General features: G+C 31.5%; 2 protein-coding genes across 2 annotated transcripts; one reads left to right on the forward strand and one right to left on the reverse strand.

Annotated features, from left to right (window-relative positions):
• Positions 1–2,415: 2,415 nt before the first annotated feature.
• On the forward strand, positions 2,416–4,608 carry LOC141608697 (receptor-like protein EIX2). Its single transcript, XM_074428041.1, has one exon. The coding sequence runs from the start codon at positions 2,416–2,418 to the stop codon at positions 4,606–4,608; it is 2,193 nt and encodes a 730-aa protein (XP_074284142.1).
• Positions 4,609–11,152: 6,544 nt separating this feature from the next.
• Positions 11,153–13,998, reverse strand: LOC141608698 (alpha-glucosidase-like). The gene is made up of 4 exons (XM_074428042.1): positions 13,814–13,998; positions 12,204–12,364; positions 11,815–12,045; positions 11,153–11,733 (listed from the first exon to the last, which is right to left on the reverse strand). The coding sequence occupies exons 1-4, from the start codon at positions 13,996–13,998 to the stop codon at positions 11,153–11,155; spliced, it is 1,158 nt and encodes a 385-aa protein (XP_074284143.1).
• Between the last annotated feature and the right edge of the window lie 3,306 nt (positions 13,999–17,304).

A 17,304-nucleotide genomic window follows, 5' to 3' on the forward strand; every position in this document is an offset into this window, starting at 1 on the left:
GTACATTAATATTGATAATTTCACTACTCCCGTTGTTATTTCTGTTACTTTCACTACTCTCGCTCATTGCTAATATAGTTACTTTGACTATTCCAATGAGTGATAATTACTATCATATTAATATATCCAATATTACTACAATTTTTTTCACTACTGACAGAATTAATTTAATGAGCTGAGTGATTATGTATCCAATTTCGACTTATCAATGAAGACTTTGATGCCAACATTTTCCTCAAGCATTTAGTGGCTTTCACATAGCCATTGTCAACAAGACAATAAGGGTCAACATTGTGTACTTCACTCCAAAACTTGGAGGACCCAGTACAACAATCCAAAAACTGATACATTTTCAAATATATAATCCCACCAATTCAATCCAAATTACTTATTTGACTTTTCACGGTCTACGAGATGACACTTTGACCACGTTTTTCTTCATTTATATATTATTATTTTGTGTCGAAATTATAATTTTTCGAAACCTCTTTTTATAACAAACGTAAATATGTCAATTTTACGTATAAATTTTAAAATGTTGATTAAATATAATCGATGTCAAAATTTAACAAGGTTGAGTTTAAAAAGTGAGTGAGTAGCTTGGATTGGATTGGAGAGAGTATAACTTAATATGTAAAAGACACACTGGTCGATCACTTTGTGTAGATTTTATTTTGTACTTCGTATTTACCCAAATTTTATTTCCGTTTAAGACACACTAGTATTACATTTACACATTGACTACAACATTCCCTATTTACTAAATGAATAGGTGATCTCTATCATTTTCCCGCCAAAATGCATATTCTCAAAAAAGGAAACTAATGATAATTATATCCCTTCACTAAATAAGGAAACAAATAATTACAATTAATTCATCTATTTATTTTCATTAAAATTAATCTTTTCATAAAATTATATTATTTTTACTAAACTCTAAGCTATAATATTTTAACAAAAATAAAATAAAATTGATATAAAACTATAAATTGCTAAATCTGATGTTATTATTAGATGATGAGTTAACCCATATTCCGTATAAAACCAAAACTAGAAATCGTTGTTATTACCTTCGTGACAAAAAAAATTAAAACTCAATAGCTTTATGCTATAAAATTATTTTCATTAAAATACATTTTAACTCATTACTCAATTCTCTTAATAAATTTTTAGTTATAGCTTTTATTTTTTTAGTTATAACTTTTATTGATAAAAACAAAATACAATGATGAGAAATGTAAATAACTATAAGGTACCAATATTATATAAGTAATTTAATAAAAAAAAAATTAAACTTTAAGTATCGTGCATATAATGCACGGGTTATAAACTTGTTATGTACTGTCGTACTGTCTTAAATTGGCTTCCGCAAATGGGCGGGGTAACAAGGGGATCTTAGTTATGTCAGAAGGGGGCCTGGCCTTCAGCCGATTGTTCAAGTCCATCTATAAAATTCAACAGCAAGTCTTGCTTAAGAGGGTACTATCCGTCTTAAGTTTAAGACGGTACTATCTGTCTTAAGTTTAAGACGGATCAAATACATACCAAATAACCCACTTGTTGCCTAGAAAATACCAAAAGTTTTGTCTTTATTAGCACCAAGTAGGGTGATTTGGTATATATTTGGCCCGTCTTAAGCTTAAGACGGATAATGGCGGTCTTAAATAAGAATTTGTGAAAATTCAATAGATACACGTCGCTTCTTTGTGCAATTATAAAAGTCAATAGATGCATTATTGTGGACCACAGTACACTAGTCTTCACTCTACATATATATATATATATATATCCCTAATGCAGCCTAGGAGATTACAAAATCAAAACTCATTAATTATTCAAGTAATTCATCCACCACAAAATGAAAGCATTCTATCACCTTGTCCTCTTTGTACTTACATACAATGTACTACTGTCCCATTGTATTAGTCACCCTAACCTCGGTCATAACCGTACAAATAACATCCAATGTATTAACAGGGAGAGGGAAGCCCTGCTCCATTTCAAACATGGTATCACAGACGATTATTGCGGGCTGCTCGATTCTTGGGAAGCCCACACTGACTGCTGCCAATGGTTTGGGGTGCTCTGTAGTAACCTAACCGGTCATGTCGTCAAGCTCAGCTTAGTAGGGGAGTCTTCATATGGTGTCGTCTATCCATGTCTAGAAGGTGCAGTGAGTCCTTTCCTAGGTGAGTTAACACATTTGACACATTTGAAATACCTTATCATTTGTGCAATCTTTCTAAATTAGCAACTTTAGATCTAACTAATTCTTTTCGTGACGAGCAAAAAAGTTTAATGTGGATTTCTCGCCTAAATTTGTTGAGATATCTTGATTTAAGTAGTACGAATCTTACTTTAGTCAGGAATTGGATGACTATTGTTAGCAATTTAAAATCCTTAAATGTTCTATGTATGGATTCTTGTCAACTTTCTCCCGATATTCCATCATCACTTACATATGTTAATTCATCGACCACTCTCCATTTCATCGATCTTTCTAAAAATTTCTTCAATGACAGCTCAATATTTCAGTGGTTATTCGAGTTGCCTAGTATCACTACACAACTTGAATATCTTGATCTTTCTTGGAATCAATTTCATGTTCCCATCCCAAGCGAGTTCCGGAATTTACACTCCCTTTCGTATCTCTCCCTTTCTAGAAATGGATTTGAAGGGAGTATTAATAAAATCACTGGTGAGTTATCCAACTTGGAACAACTCTACTTGCGCGGTAATAACTTCAATGATGAGCTAGGAGATGTTATCCAATCTTTTGTTAATTGTGGCAACAAGAAACTAATAATATTAGAACTGAGCCGAAATAGTTTTCGGGGTGCAATTCCTTACAGTATTAGCTCATTTTCCTCGTTGAGGGAATTACACCTTGCGGATAACAATCTTACAGGCAAAATTAGTCAAGGTATAGGACAACTTACTAAGCTTGAAATATTGGATGTTTCCTCCAACTCTTTGGAAGGTACTCTTACCGATGCTCACTTTGATAAACTTTTAAGATTACGCAAACTAGATTTGTCTGATAACTTGAGATTGGTAATAAACATGACTGCGGATTGGATTCCTCCATTTCAGCTAGATATAATAGGACTAAGATCCTGCAAGTTAGGACCGCGATTTCCAAAGTGGCTGCAGTTACAAACAAATTTCTCATACTTTGATGTCTCAAATACAGCCATTTTTGACACTATTCCTATATCCTTCCGGAACTCGTTCTCATCCAATCTTCAATACTTGAATATGTCTTCCAATCAATTTTATGGGATTCTCCCAAATCTGAACTTACAAACAAATTTCTCAAATCCTTTTTCAATAATAGACTTGAGTTCAAATCTGTTTGAAGGTGTTATACCATCAGGGTTTGCAAACACAGGATCTTTATACCTTAATGATAATAGGTTTTCTGGCTGCTATAATATCTTATGTCCCAAAATCGAAAATAATTTATTTGAGCTTGCCTTGTCAAATAACTTATTTTCTGAGGAGCTTCCAAATTGTTGGATGAATTTTAGTACCCTAAAAAACCTATACTTGGAAAATAATGAATTATGGGGACGTATTCCCAACTCCATTGGTAGCTTGCGCTATCTTCAGTACCTTGACCTGCATAACAATAGCTTTTCAGGACCGTTTCCGTCTGCATTTAAGAATTGTACGACCTTGGTTATGCTAAATATAGGAGACAATTTACTTAGTGGGAACATACCTCCATGGATTGGTGATGCTTCTCAAGTTGTAAGTGCTCTTATCCTCCGAAAAAACAATTTTTTGGGAGAAATACCTGAAAGTATGTGCAAACTCAACTCTCTCCAAATATTAGACCTTGGAATTAATCACCTCTCAGGTATAATTCCCAATTGCTTTGGTAATTTTTTGGCGATGAAGGTGATAGAAAATCAAGTTAGGGTGCCCTGCAAACCTGGTTTAACAGTACTTCCCTGTCCGGGGAGCAATTTAGGAATCATGGATGGAACAACGACTATTTCATGGAAAAAAGTGGAGCAAAAAGTCAAAGAAACGATTTGGTTTGTTAAATATATTGATCTTTCGAGTAACAAGTTGAGTGGGGAAATTCCGTATGGAATATCAACTCTTAATGGAATCGAATCCTTGGATTTATCAAACAACAAATTGAGTGGTAACATTCCCTTTGAAATTGGAAACCTTACGGCTTTAGAGCTTCTTGATTTGTCAAATAACAATCTTACTGGAGAAAAACCTGCAAGCCTTGCCAATGTGACTACTCTCGGGATCATGAATGTATCCAACAATAACTTATCCGGGGAAATTCCAGTTAGCACTCAGTTGCAGAGCTTTGATGCGTCATCATATGCCGGAAACGCGGGGCTTTGTGGCGCGCCACTCCCAAGTTGTTCAAAAGATCAAGCGCCTTCCTATGTACCCAAGGGAGATATTACTAGTGTGCGAAACAAGGATGACGACTTTGGTTTTTTCCTTGGACTGTACATAAGTGTGGTGCTTGGGTTTATTGTCGGGTTTTGGGGAGTTTGTGGCACTTTAGTTATCAAAACATCCTGGAGGTATGCCTATTTCCGGTTCCTTGACAACATCAAAGACAAGATCATGTGAATAAGTTAAAGAAATTATAGCCAAAGTTGTTTCATTATTGTAATGATATGTAATTGTGTACTCCCTATTTTAAATAAAGCGAGTAGTATTTCCACACAAAAGCGAGTAGTATTTCCACACACACGCACCTAGTGACTCTACCATGTGATGTGTAAGCACCGGAATTCCGATAAGTAAATGCACTGTTCGGCGGCAGAGAGGTATGACGAGAAAAGCAACATGTATGTATATGGTTTTCTAAATTTCTCATGAGCTACATACTTTTGTTAATTATATATTTTCTTAAACTTGCGCAAGAGTCCGAGTTATGTGCTCGCATCTTGCGTTCGAATGTTTGATTGTTTACTACGATTTAGTTTTCATTAGCTTAAGGAACAGAGCTCGTTACAACTTACAAATACGTAAACTTTATCTCACAATTATAGTTCCGAAAAACTTACAAATACGTAAAGTTTATCTCACAATTATCGTTTCGAAAAAAAAAAAAGCCACAACTTAGTGTTCGTAAACAGAACATATTTTGTTCCGAAAGAGCCATCAAGGTCTGAAAAGTAAAGTTTCAACACAAATTATACATGTAGATTTTTAACACTAACTAGGGATGGTCAACGATGCGGGTCGTCCGGGCCGGGTCTGGGGTCGGGTTGGGTTTGGCTTGGGAGGCCCGGAACCGGCCCGAGATTGAGGGTGGGTTGGATCGGGTCGGGCTGGGTCAAAGGAGACCCATGAGACGGGTTTATGGCGGGTTTTAGTATGGGCCTAGGTCAGGTCCGGGTTGGGATGGGTCGGGCTTTGCTTTGAGGGACCCGAACTGGCCCGGATATAAGGCAGGTCGGGCCGGGTCCATGCACATGTTAGGCGGGCCGGGTTCATACACGGGTCATAGGCGGGCCGGGTCCGGATTAGCAAGGCCGATCCGCACTAATGACCAGCCCAGAGTCACTAATTATGAGAAATTATCTTTTGAGAGAGTTTTTATCTCTTTAAGTCGTTGGTTTTAAACGTGATGGTTAAGTGGTGGACTTTGAATATTCAAAGTCATTAGACGTTGACTTGGATAGTCCAAGTCGGCGTTCATGGAAGATGTTTATGGAACCCACATATGACATATGTATATGTTGGCCAACTACTTCGGGTCCTAACTTTGGTATTACCCTTTGTATTTTCTTTGACGTTTTCATCGTTAGTCGTGGCCAAAGTTACTTTTTTATTTTCGCAACATTTTTCGTCAATAAAATCGCATTCTTATTTATAGCCATATTCATTTTATGATTCATATCTATTTTATTATTTGTGGAACATTTTTACTTTAATTTGTACTCCGTATTTTAGTCTCACAATAAAATCGCATTCTTATTTCTTGGTAAAACAGGTTTTTTTTGCTGAGAATTAAACGAAAATGTGTAGATAACGTGGATTTTGAAATAATTTAAAGAAAGCTTTACAAAGGTGAAAATAGAAAAAGTAGAAGCTATAAATAAATTTTTAATTTCTTGTTACCGAAATAAACAAGGACATTACTTTCGTGCCTTCCTAGGCTTTCGTAGATCCAGATTCAACCTTAACAATTCTACACAAGCATTATTGTTGGTGATTTAAGAGTAATTATCGGTTTATTTGGCATAATTAAGGTTGGTTCGTCGATGGGTAATTTCTAAATAATATTATGCGAGTTCGGGAAGTCCGAAGTGTAGCTTGCATAATTATTTACGGGATTCGGTATAGTTTTCGTTCGAATAACTATGACGGGGTAATTAAAATTACGCGGAATTTAATTAATTTTAATCCGAATTTATGAAGGGTTACAACTCTTCAGAAATGCTTTCCCTTATTGATCCTTTATCCCTGTTTCTTTTTCTATATAAATAGATGAAGGATGAGAAAGAAATTATATAGTAAAACAAACTTTCTTCTACATCAAAGCAATGATATAACTTTCTACACAAAAATCAGAGGGCGCCGTCTTGTCTAAGTAGAAAATTCGGTTTCACCCAAGCACTAAAAAGGGAGTATTCTATTAGAAAAGCGGAGTCGATTCGGTGCGTTAACTATTGTCAATTCTGGTTCGTGTAATTCAGTTTCCTAACAATTACCATATACAATCTATATTGAATCAACACAATGATGTATTGATAATATTGTGTGAGCATATTGTAGTAGTAATACTGACTATACATATTGCCATATCTTATCTATATAAATACAGAAGCATTTCAAGCAATTTGGTGCGTCCACGTCATCATTAACAAATTTTTTTTTTCCAAAAAAGCTGTAATGGTGGGCCCTTTTGTACTACAACTGGATTAATTTCAGTGTGTTTTACCGTGTTTATACGCTGATTTGATAATATGTTGATTAGTATATTTTCAATTTACAATATTAAATATACTAAACATTATATATTACTAAATATGTCCAATTTTAATATTAACATTTTTCGTAATAAAAAGAAAATAATAATAAAACTATGAAAATTGTTCATCATGAATATTAATTATTTAAATCCCAAAAAATAATAAGCACCATCTATAATACTCATATAATATGTAGAAAATAAAAATGAAGAACAATTTTAACGACAAAAAAAAGGCAAAAAAACCCTTAAAAACGCATAAAAAAAAGTTGTATTTAATTAATAGCAGGATATTAAAAACAACAATTATTTATAAATAAAATTAAGAAAATGCTAACAATGAAATACTAATAATAATAAACTCTAATTAATATGGGGAAAAAAATGAATTTGAAAAAAAAGAAAAGAAAAACCAATTAAAAACGGGATAAAAAGACATATCTCTTAAAAAAGATTCACCAATAAAACATTCACCAATATGTGTATGAATTCTTAGTAAAAGTATAATTTTGGGCCAAACTTTACAAAAATTAATATCGACCCAAATTATTACATAAGACCATATTATATAGTATGCATAAGACTAGCCCGTTAACAAAACCTCAGCAAAATTAATTAAAAAAATTATTTTATTATATCAATGTTCTTAAAAACATACCCGTGCAATTTTGCACGGGATGAAAACTAGTTGGTATTATTGCGTGAGCATACTGTCCCTATACTACTTACCTGTCTATGTAACTTTCAATTTATATGTGGTTACATAGCCTTGCTCCAGACTAGCAGCTGATAAATCAAAACTTGTACATCAACCACAAAATGAAACCATTCTCTGAGCTTGTCCTCATTCTACTGTCATGGCTTTTACTGTCCCCTTGTACATGTCACCCTACCCTCGGTCCTAATATTACAAATAACATCCAATGTATTAACAGTGAGAGGGATGCCCTCCTCCAATTCAAGCATGGAGTCACAGCCGATTATTGTGGACTGCTCACTTCCTGGGAACCCAATACCGACTGCTGCCGATGGACTGGGGTCGTCCGTAGTAACTTGACCAATTATAGTCAAAACATGTTCTCTTGTAACTCATTAGCATCATTGTTCTAATTAAATATAGAGCTCCACTATCATGCCGTTTAAAAGAACAAATAATCTTCTTTATTATTTTCTCTTTCTAATAAATCATATATTTCTTTAATGCAATAGCCAAATGTGTTGATGTGGTATCATAGTTTTTCATCTAGAGTTGATGTGGCAGTCAAATAAAGCACAACTAAATAAGGAAAAACAAAGACTAATTGAAACCTGCCTTTAATAAAAAAAATTATATTACTAAATATTATATTCAATCCTTATGTTCAATGATCTTTAATGCGTTATAAATGTCTTTTATGATATATTAAAATCTATTTTGAAATACATTTTAGCTGAATTTATAAGACTTATAAATTACGACTATAGTTATAATTAAAAGAGGATTAACATTTGATTTTCAAAATATCTTTTACGAAATTATTATTCTATTTTCCGAAAATTAGCCAAAATTATTTTGAAAAATACGAAGTATTTTTTTAAATAGACAAAATTTTAGCTAGATGTAGCTTATTTCAAAAAGATTTCAACTACATTAAAATGTTACATTATAAGATATAATTATTTTATGATCCTTATACCATTCCTCAACGTATATTATTGGATACAGATAAAGGAAAAAAATTGTAACACATATAAATTACATGTGACGAAACACTTTATATTAAAAATCCATAAATATCTTATTGCGTTCTACAGATAAAGTTAATATATTAGAATATTTATAAATAGATAAAGTGAACAATCGGTAAGTTGGGATAAAAGAGATTAATTGGTGAATTTTGTAAGCATTCACAATAAAAGAAAAATTCTTAGGTGTACCCGGAATATGACGTTATCATACACTTAAACCAATAAGAATATTATAATTAACATTAACCTCTATTGTCTTAGTAAATGAGCGGTCTCATTGTTTAGGGCGTACAAAAACATAGTAGACTTATACACATAAGAAACTTTGTGAGTAAAAAATCGAGAATATACATAAGTGACAAACTTTCTTGATGCCATGATCATTTCACTTATACCAGATAACCTATTTCTAAAAGATTTCAACTACATTAAAATATTACAGTATAAGATATAATTATTTTATGATCCCTATACCATTACTCAACGTATATTATTGGACACAGATAAAGAAAAAACTGTAACGCATATAAATTACATGTGACAAAACACTTTATATTAAAAATCCCTAAATATCTTATTGGGTTCTTATATATTTGAGACGGATAAAGTTAATATATTAGAATATTTATAAATAGATAAAGTGAACAATCGGTAAGTTGCGATAAAAGAGATTAATTGGTGAATTGGGTAAGCATTCACAATAAAAGAAAAATTCTTAGGTGTACCCGGAATATGACGTTATCATACACTTTAACCAATAAGAATATTATAATTAACATTAACATCTATTGTCTTAATAAATGAGCGGTCTCATTGTTTAAGGCGTACAAAAACATAATAGACTTATACACATAAGAAACTTTGTGAGTAAAAATTCGAGAATATACATAAGTGAAAATTTTCTTGATGCCATGATCATTTCACTTATACCAGATAATTTTTTTTATATGTCATTAAGAACAAATAAGAAATCATAATAAATGTGTATAAGGTGATCGAGTACATTAAAACAATGAAAAATATTTAAAGCCTGACATATTCTGAGGGTCACGAACACGCTGAAAAAATAATTTCAATCTCAAAATATTAGTTTTTATGAATATTAATAATGAAATAACAATCTTTTATATTAAATATTTTAATGCAAGCCCGTGAATTTTCACAGGTTTAAACCTAGTTGACATAGAATAAAGCATACACGTAGTGTTTGTGATTTACCCAAAATCATATTATTTACTAAAAGCTCTATATACATCATCATTCTTATATTAGAATATAACGAATCTCGATGATTGTTTCACTTATATTTACTCTTTGCAAAACCACAATATTTTACAAAAAGAATTTGACTTCTTACAAACATAAAATCAATCATAATCTAATATAGTGTGGTGTAAGCCAAGTATATAAATAATTGGATCTTACGCAACCATTGTTTATTGACATAGCCATTAGCCAACAAATTAAGACTTCTACATTTGGTTTAATTAGTCACGTATAAAACATATGATCATCATTTTCTGTACACCCCCACAGTCAAAGATTTACATACTCTTCACAAATTATAAGATATCAACTCTAAACTTGATGAATAATTTTATCAAATAAGTTGAACGTCTTCCCCCACATGTTGTCTCCCCACAAATTAGTGACAAATATAATCGTTCAAACAAAATATACACATTATTCATTCATTCATCATCTCAATTTTTAGATATCACATAATCATTGACAAATAATATTCTCCAAAAATTTTTTTGTCACACATGTCCAAGATACTAAATCAATTTAAAACAAAATATATAATCCCCACATTTGGTTCATAACTCAAATATCAATTTTAGTTTATCTCATAATCAAAACTAAATAACCAATCCAAATGTGTGAAATATTTTGCTTGATAAACATATTGTACACATAACAATATCTTGGTCACTCAATCATTCTAGCTACTTGTCATTCAAATCTTGGAACAATTTCATTCACATAATCTCGAAATCAATTATCAAGTAATTTTACCAAGATTATAGACATTACCAAATAAATCAGTAGCTTAAACATATGAACGATTAAGGCATATATAGTTTGACCAAACCTTCATATTTATCATCATAAATATTCGTAAAGGAGATTCACGGGAACATACCTTAATCACAAGAATGAATTGAGCAATAAAATTATAGATAATACCATTCTTTTATGAATCTTCATAAACTTTCCAGCACACTACCAGGACATTGCTGCCCATTTTAAGGAAGCTAAATGACAGAATCTGCTGACGGCTTCAACTACAAAGTTGTAGCCCTTCTTCTTCGCTTTTCAACGCCATATTACACGCCTCAAACAAAGGTCTAGAGACCGAGTTATGGCTAAAATACCAACGTACTATCTCACTCTCTACGAGCTGAATCTTCTAGACGAAAATAAATATTTTCTCCAATCAAATGATTCTCAATGACGAGATCACAACAACAATAATAGTGACAAAATTTCGTTTCTCAATTGTTGGAAATATAGTATCACTATAGGGGCGAAGATATAATTAGAGAATAGTGACAAAACCGGTTTACCCACAAATGTCGACCTCGAAAGCACAAACGGCCTCTTATTGGTGACATTAACAAGAGCTTCGTGAGTCGCTCGAGCTTCTAGGTGTCCAAACAAGTTATGTACATTGTATTCGGTCACATTACCGTAATGCAAAGCGGATCCCGGAATAGTCCTACTTAATATCCGCTGACGACCTCCGCCGTCATTGATTTTATAAGGCGGGTCATCAAGTGTGGAGTTTGGTAGAGGTTGTGAAGTTATAAAGTTGGCTGCTTCATTCATGTCGATCCATAGTCCATCGAACTTGAGATCGTCTCGAAATCGTTTTATTTCATCGGTCCAGTAATTTTGAGCTGCAGGGTTCAGGAAGTCAGGGAAATAAACCGGTCCTGGCCAAACAGAACCTAAGTATTCCGAACCGTTCTGGTTTTTAATAAAGATGTCATCTTTTATTCCCCTACTGAATGTATCATATGAACTGTTTGTACTGATACCTATTAAGATGAATTAAATCATGATTAGACCTATCAAACGAGTCAGGTTCGAAAAACTGAAGCATGTGACAACTTAATTACCAGGATCGACAATGGGCACATATCGTTGGCCATTGTTGTGAAGATTATTAACAAATTGTTGCATCTTGTCAAGAGGGAAGTTAACAGGATCCAAAGTGAAGTCTTTATAGGCATCCATGTAATCAATATCGGTCCACATTACGTCCAATGGGATTTTCGCTTTTGCGTAGTTGTCTACGACGTACTCAAGCTCGCTCACATTCTTATATCCATATCGACATTGATGAAAACCTATAAATCCAAGTATCATACATCAAATGATAATTATTAAAATTTCGGTTAAAATGGTCATTTCAAGTCATTTCGGATAATTTTAATGGGCCAAAGGTGATTACTTTTCGAGCTTAAATAAGGTTCAACGAAGAACAAGAAAGAGCAAGAAAGGTTACCAAAAGACCAATATGGCATGGAAGCAGGGCGACCGATAAGCTTGGTATACTGATCCATAACCTTCACGGGCGTGGGCCCACCAAAGATATAAAGATCGATAATCCCACCAATCACCTTATAGGTAATTCGATCACCCGTATACTCAACATCCATCCCATTGCTATTCAGAACACACAAAAAAGCTCATTTTATTAATTAACTAGATTTTGTGCCCGTGCGTTGCACGGGTTATAATATTGGTTCACCTCTCAATATTAACTAAAAAGGTAAGGTATTGTGGATGACATAAACAGAAATGTGAAATTATTGTTGGAGTCAAATTTAATTTATCAACCTCTTTATTTTAAAAAAAAATATTTAAATTTAAATTTAAATTTTATAAGTTTTAATTTAAATAATTATCTTATCAAAACTAATTTAATCCAGATAATTAATAATTGCATTAGCAATAATTATCCTCTTTATATATAGATAGAGTCCACATTGTACCTAAAATACATATTAAATCTAATTTTATTTAGCCTTGAAGTTCATGCGTTTTTTTTTTGCCTGTATTGTCTTGATTTATCAATTGGACGATAGTGTTATTATTGTATATTTTGGTTTAATTATAATTATTAACATGCCATAAAAATTTAAAGATACCAACTATATTATTATCAACAAAATTTGTGAAAATATACCCCTGTATCAAGAAATCACTTTATAGACATCAAAAATATTTAATTTTAAACAGAGGAAATAAAATAACGTGCAGGTCTTAAAAATAAAAGTATTCATAATAAAAATATTTAATTTCAGTATGTAAGTATAAGACGGAGTATCCGTCTCTTAAATCTTAAACGGTTTAAATACTATTATATGATGGTAATAAAGACAAAACTTTTATTATTTGACGTGTCTTTAGTTTAAGACGGATAGTGGTCGTTTTAATTTGTAACTAAATATGACTTTCAACTTTTTAAATCGTATATTAGCATACGATATTGCAATTGTTTGTGGTGTTTGTAACCGATGTAATAATTTTATTATCTTAATCAAATATAATTTGTTTTGATTAAATAAAATATGGCTAACAACAACTTAGACGCATGAAGTGAGAATATACCAAATTAAATGAAAGTAGGAAGTTAAGATGGGATAATAAGATTAAAACAATACTTGAAAAGTAAAAAGAAAGCCAAAAAGACGATCTACAACCATACATACATAATTCAATTAATTCAATTGAGTACATTGGAGTGTAACATATATTCCAAGGGGAAGGTAGGTCTCACAATTGAAAATTATAAAACTTATATAGTAACAAACTCTGTCATCAACCTACTAATTATATTAACAAAATAAATACTAAACTTATAAGGGTAAGTGATGGGTTACGCACATGCCATGCGAGTTGAATATCTCTACACACCCGCGCACAGCTCGAGCACAAACTCTGTCATCAACCTCCATACCCTCACGCCTCGAATGTGTTTTGCTTATATTCGAGCACTTATTTCGAGCTCAACTATCGCAAACCCGCATACAAAATCAGATTTTGTACCTTAAACGCAATAACTTGAGCTCCATGTTCTAGAACCTCACTAATCAGACGCTCACCTTGTACTATCCCACAAGATCTTCCTCCTCACGCATCCTGATGTCGAAGATATTGAGAAAGTTCGTCTCATCGATGAAGTCGTTTCCTCTATTAAGTCTGACTGTAAGTTGAATTTCCCTAATTCTCAGGGTCGGCCCTGAGGCCTGTTTGATGGGGTTTTCGACAAGGGCCCATGGTTGGGAAGGGCCCATTATGGAAAAAAAAAATTAGTAATGCTCAAAGTCCAACGCAGGAAAGTCCAGCTCTCAACCAAGGAAAGAAAAACCTTAATTTTTGGAAAATAATAAAAAATTCCTAGTTTTCCTAATTTGACTCATCTCCTTCTTAGGCCCTGTTCTTTTGGACTTAATTTCAGTTCTAATAAGTTCGATTCGATTCGATTCACTCCATTCGATTCGATTCGATTCGATTCACTCCATTCATTCGATTCAGATTGATTGATTGATTGAATCGATTCGATTCATTCGATTCGATTCGATTTATTTCAACATTACTATTATTATTCTTATTGATATCATTATTATTATTTTTTATAATGTATTTACTATTGTTATTATTATTATTATTATTATATTTATTAATAATTAATTCGTATTGTTCATATTATTATATTTATATTTATTATACTTATTATTATTATTATTATTATTATTATTATTATTATCATCATCATTATTATTATTATATTATATATTATTTTATTAATATATTTATTATTATTAATATTATTGGTAACATATTTAATATTATTATTATATTTAATATTATTATATTAATAAGTTATAATATTATATTTATTATTTTATTAATATACTCATTATTATTAATATTATTAATCACATATTTATTATTATTATTATATTTAATATTATTATATTAATAAGTTATTATATTAGACCTATTATTATTATTATTATTATATTATTTATTTTTTAGTTATTATTATTAATAATGTTATCATTTATATTACTAATATATTATTATTATTACTATATTTATTATTATATTACTATTTTATTTTTTATATATCTTATTAAATTATTATTATTAGATTATATTAATATATTATTATTATTATTAATGAATAATATTATAATAATATTTATTATTATTATTATTGGTATTATTTTTATTGTAATATTTAGTATTATTATTATTAATATAATCTTTTTATTATTATTTCAATTAGTTTAGTTTATTCATTCGATTCATTGATTCAGTTGATTGATTGATTGATTGATTGATTGATTGATTCCCATTCGATTCGATTCCAGTTCACTCCATTCATTTAGTTCAATTCGATTCGATTGATTCGATACAATTTCACAAAAGAACAGGGCCTTAAGTTCCTGCTCTTCAATATCTATTTTTCTGATTAGTTACTTTCTTTCCAAAGCCCAAAAATCAAATTTTCTTATAAAATTTTTAGATTTCTTCAAAATTTAACACTTTTATCCTTTACATATATAATTAGAACTTTCGAAAGGTGTGAAGTATTAGTGTCTCTACTACTCGTTATTCACTTATTCGCTAACCTCCATTTGCCTCTTTGTCGGTCAAGGAAGCAAGGACTCAGGATGTTCTAATTTTTTTCCCTTCAATTTTAATTTATGTAGTTATTCAAATTCTTGATCGTTGATTGTTGCTGGTTCTTTTGTGCTTGTGCAATGATTTTAACGTTTTCCGTGTTGATTGTTGACTTTTCTGTTGGCGTTGATTGTTGACTTTGTTGTTGGCGTTTTTTGTGCTACGATTGTATCGTTTTTGTGTCGCGGTTGAACTAAAATTTTTTAAAGGGCCCAATTTTACAATTTGCCTAGGGCCTCGAAATGTTCAGGACCGGCCCTGCTAATTCTAACCTAATTTTGCTCAAAATCATTGTTTCTTCGCAGTTTTATTTTCGATTTGTCTGTGTTGTGGAATTTGAGGATTTCGATTTCGTACTCTTGCCTTTGTTCCGATTTAAGTGCTTAATTTGTTGATTTGCTCGAATTTATGGAGTCATTGAATTGAAATTCCGTAATTTAAATCTAATCTTGTTCAATATCATAGTTTCTTCGCAGTTTATTGTTCTAGATTTATCTATGCTGTGGAATTTGAGGATTTTGATTTCATACTTTTGATTTTCTTGCAATTTAAGTGCTTAATTTGTTGAGTTGTTCGAAATCGGCAATCTTCTTCGGCAGCTTTCCAAAATTGACAGAAAATCACAAAAGTTACTTTCAAAATTACACTATCTTGCTAGCAATGTAACGAACCGTAGTCCATCTCCATACAAATCGGTACTTCAGCAATACACTAAAACAGAGACATACAAAGCATTATATTCTAAAATAGAAGGAGGTGTTTTGTGTTTTATCTTTTACCCCATGTAAATGCGGATTTGATTAAAATTCCAAGTCATGTATGCAGCCAAGCAGTTCACCAATGCAAACTCCACTGTAATTCAACCTTCTCTGACTCGTGTATATTTGAGCAATTAGCATCTGGAAATTCAATCCGTTTTAAAGGGTGCTTCCAACAATTTACCATATCTTGAAGAAGAAGACCATCATCCAGGGCGAGTGTTAATTTTGCTAATTTAGGACGTGAGTTAGGGTTATGATGGTATATATAGCCATATAAGTTTATGATTTTCCACTGGTACATAACTTATAAAACTCTATTAGATAGAATTTGCACAAATATTAGATAGAATTTGCACAAATATTGGGGATAACTAACTATACATAAAATTATAAAACTCTATTAGATAGAATTTGCACAAATATTAGATAGAATTTGCACAAATATTGGGGATAACTAACTATACATAAAATTATTTTAAATAAAAATTAATAAACCGTATGTAGATAGAATTTGCATAAATATTGGGATAATTATACATAATATTATCTTAAATAAAAATTAGTTAGGTAATTTTAAAAAGTTGGAGTCTCTAGAATTGCCTGAAAAAAGCCTCTTTTATATATATACTAGATTTAATACCCGTGCGATGCACGAACTTTTTTATTAGGCTAAGTTGAACTAAACTGAACTAAATAGGGCTGAGTTAAACTGAATAGATTTAAAATAAAAATCCACTAATTATTTAAATTTATCGTTACGTTAAAACTTACTCTCTTTGAACAACCTCATTTTACAAGTTCAACCCTGATTATAAGACCCTGAATGATATAAATTAATCTAAAATTTCGAGTTCGTAAAACAACGTTACATATAAACTTTCTATCTTATTCGTAAAGAGCTAGTCATAGTGTAAATCGACTCAAATACATTGCTATAGTCAATCTTTAACTTATTATAAGCCTACGGCCAGGGAATTTGAGAACTTTGAGAATTGAAATTTCAGTTTTTGAGGTATTGTTGCATGCTACGGAGTATAAGTATAGATCATGATTGGATCCTCATTATTGAACTATGGAATAGGTATATAGAAGGAGGACAATAGTAGATTAGAAGTATGTTTCTAATTTCTTCAGTATAATTCATTTAAA

The sequence above is a fragment of the Silene latifolia genome, chromosome 10 (genome assembly GCF_048544455.1).
Source record: "Silene latifolia isolate original U9 population chromosome 10, ASM4854445v1, whole genome shotgun sequence".
In the NCBI taxonomy this organism is placed as follows: Eukaryota; Viridiplantae; Streptophyta; class Magnoliopsida; order Caryophyllales; family Caryophyllaceae; genus Silene; species Silene latifolia.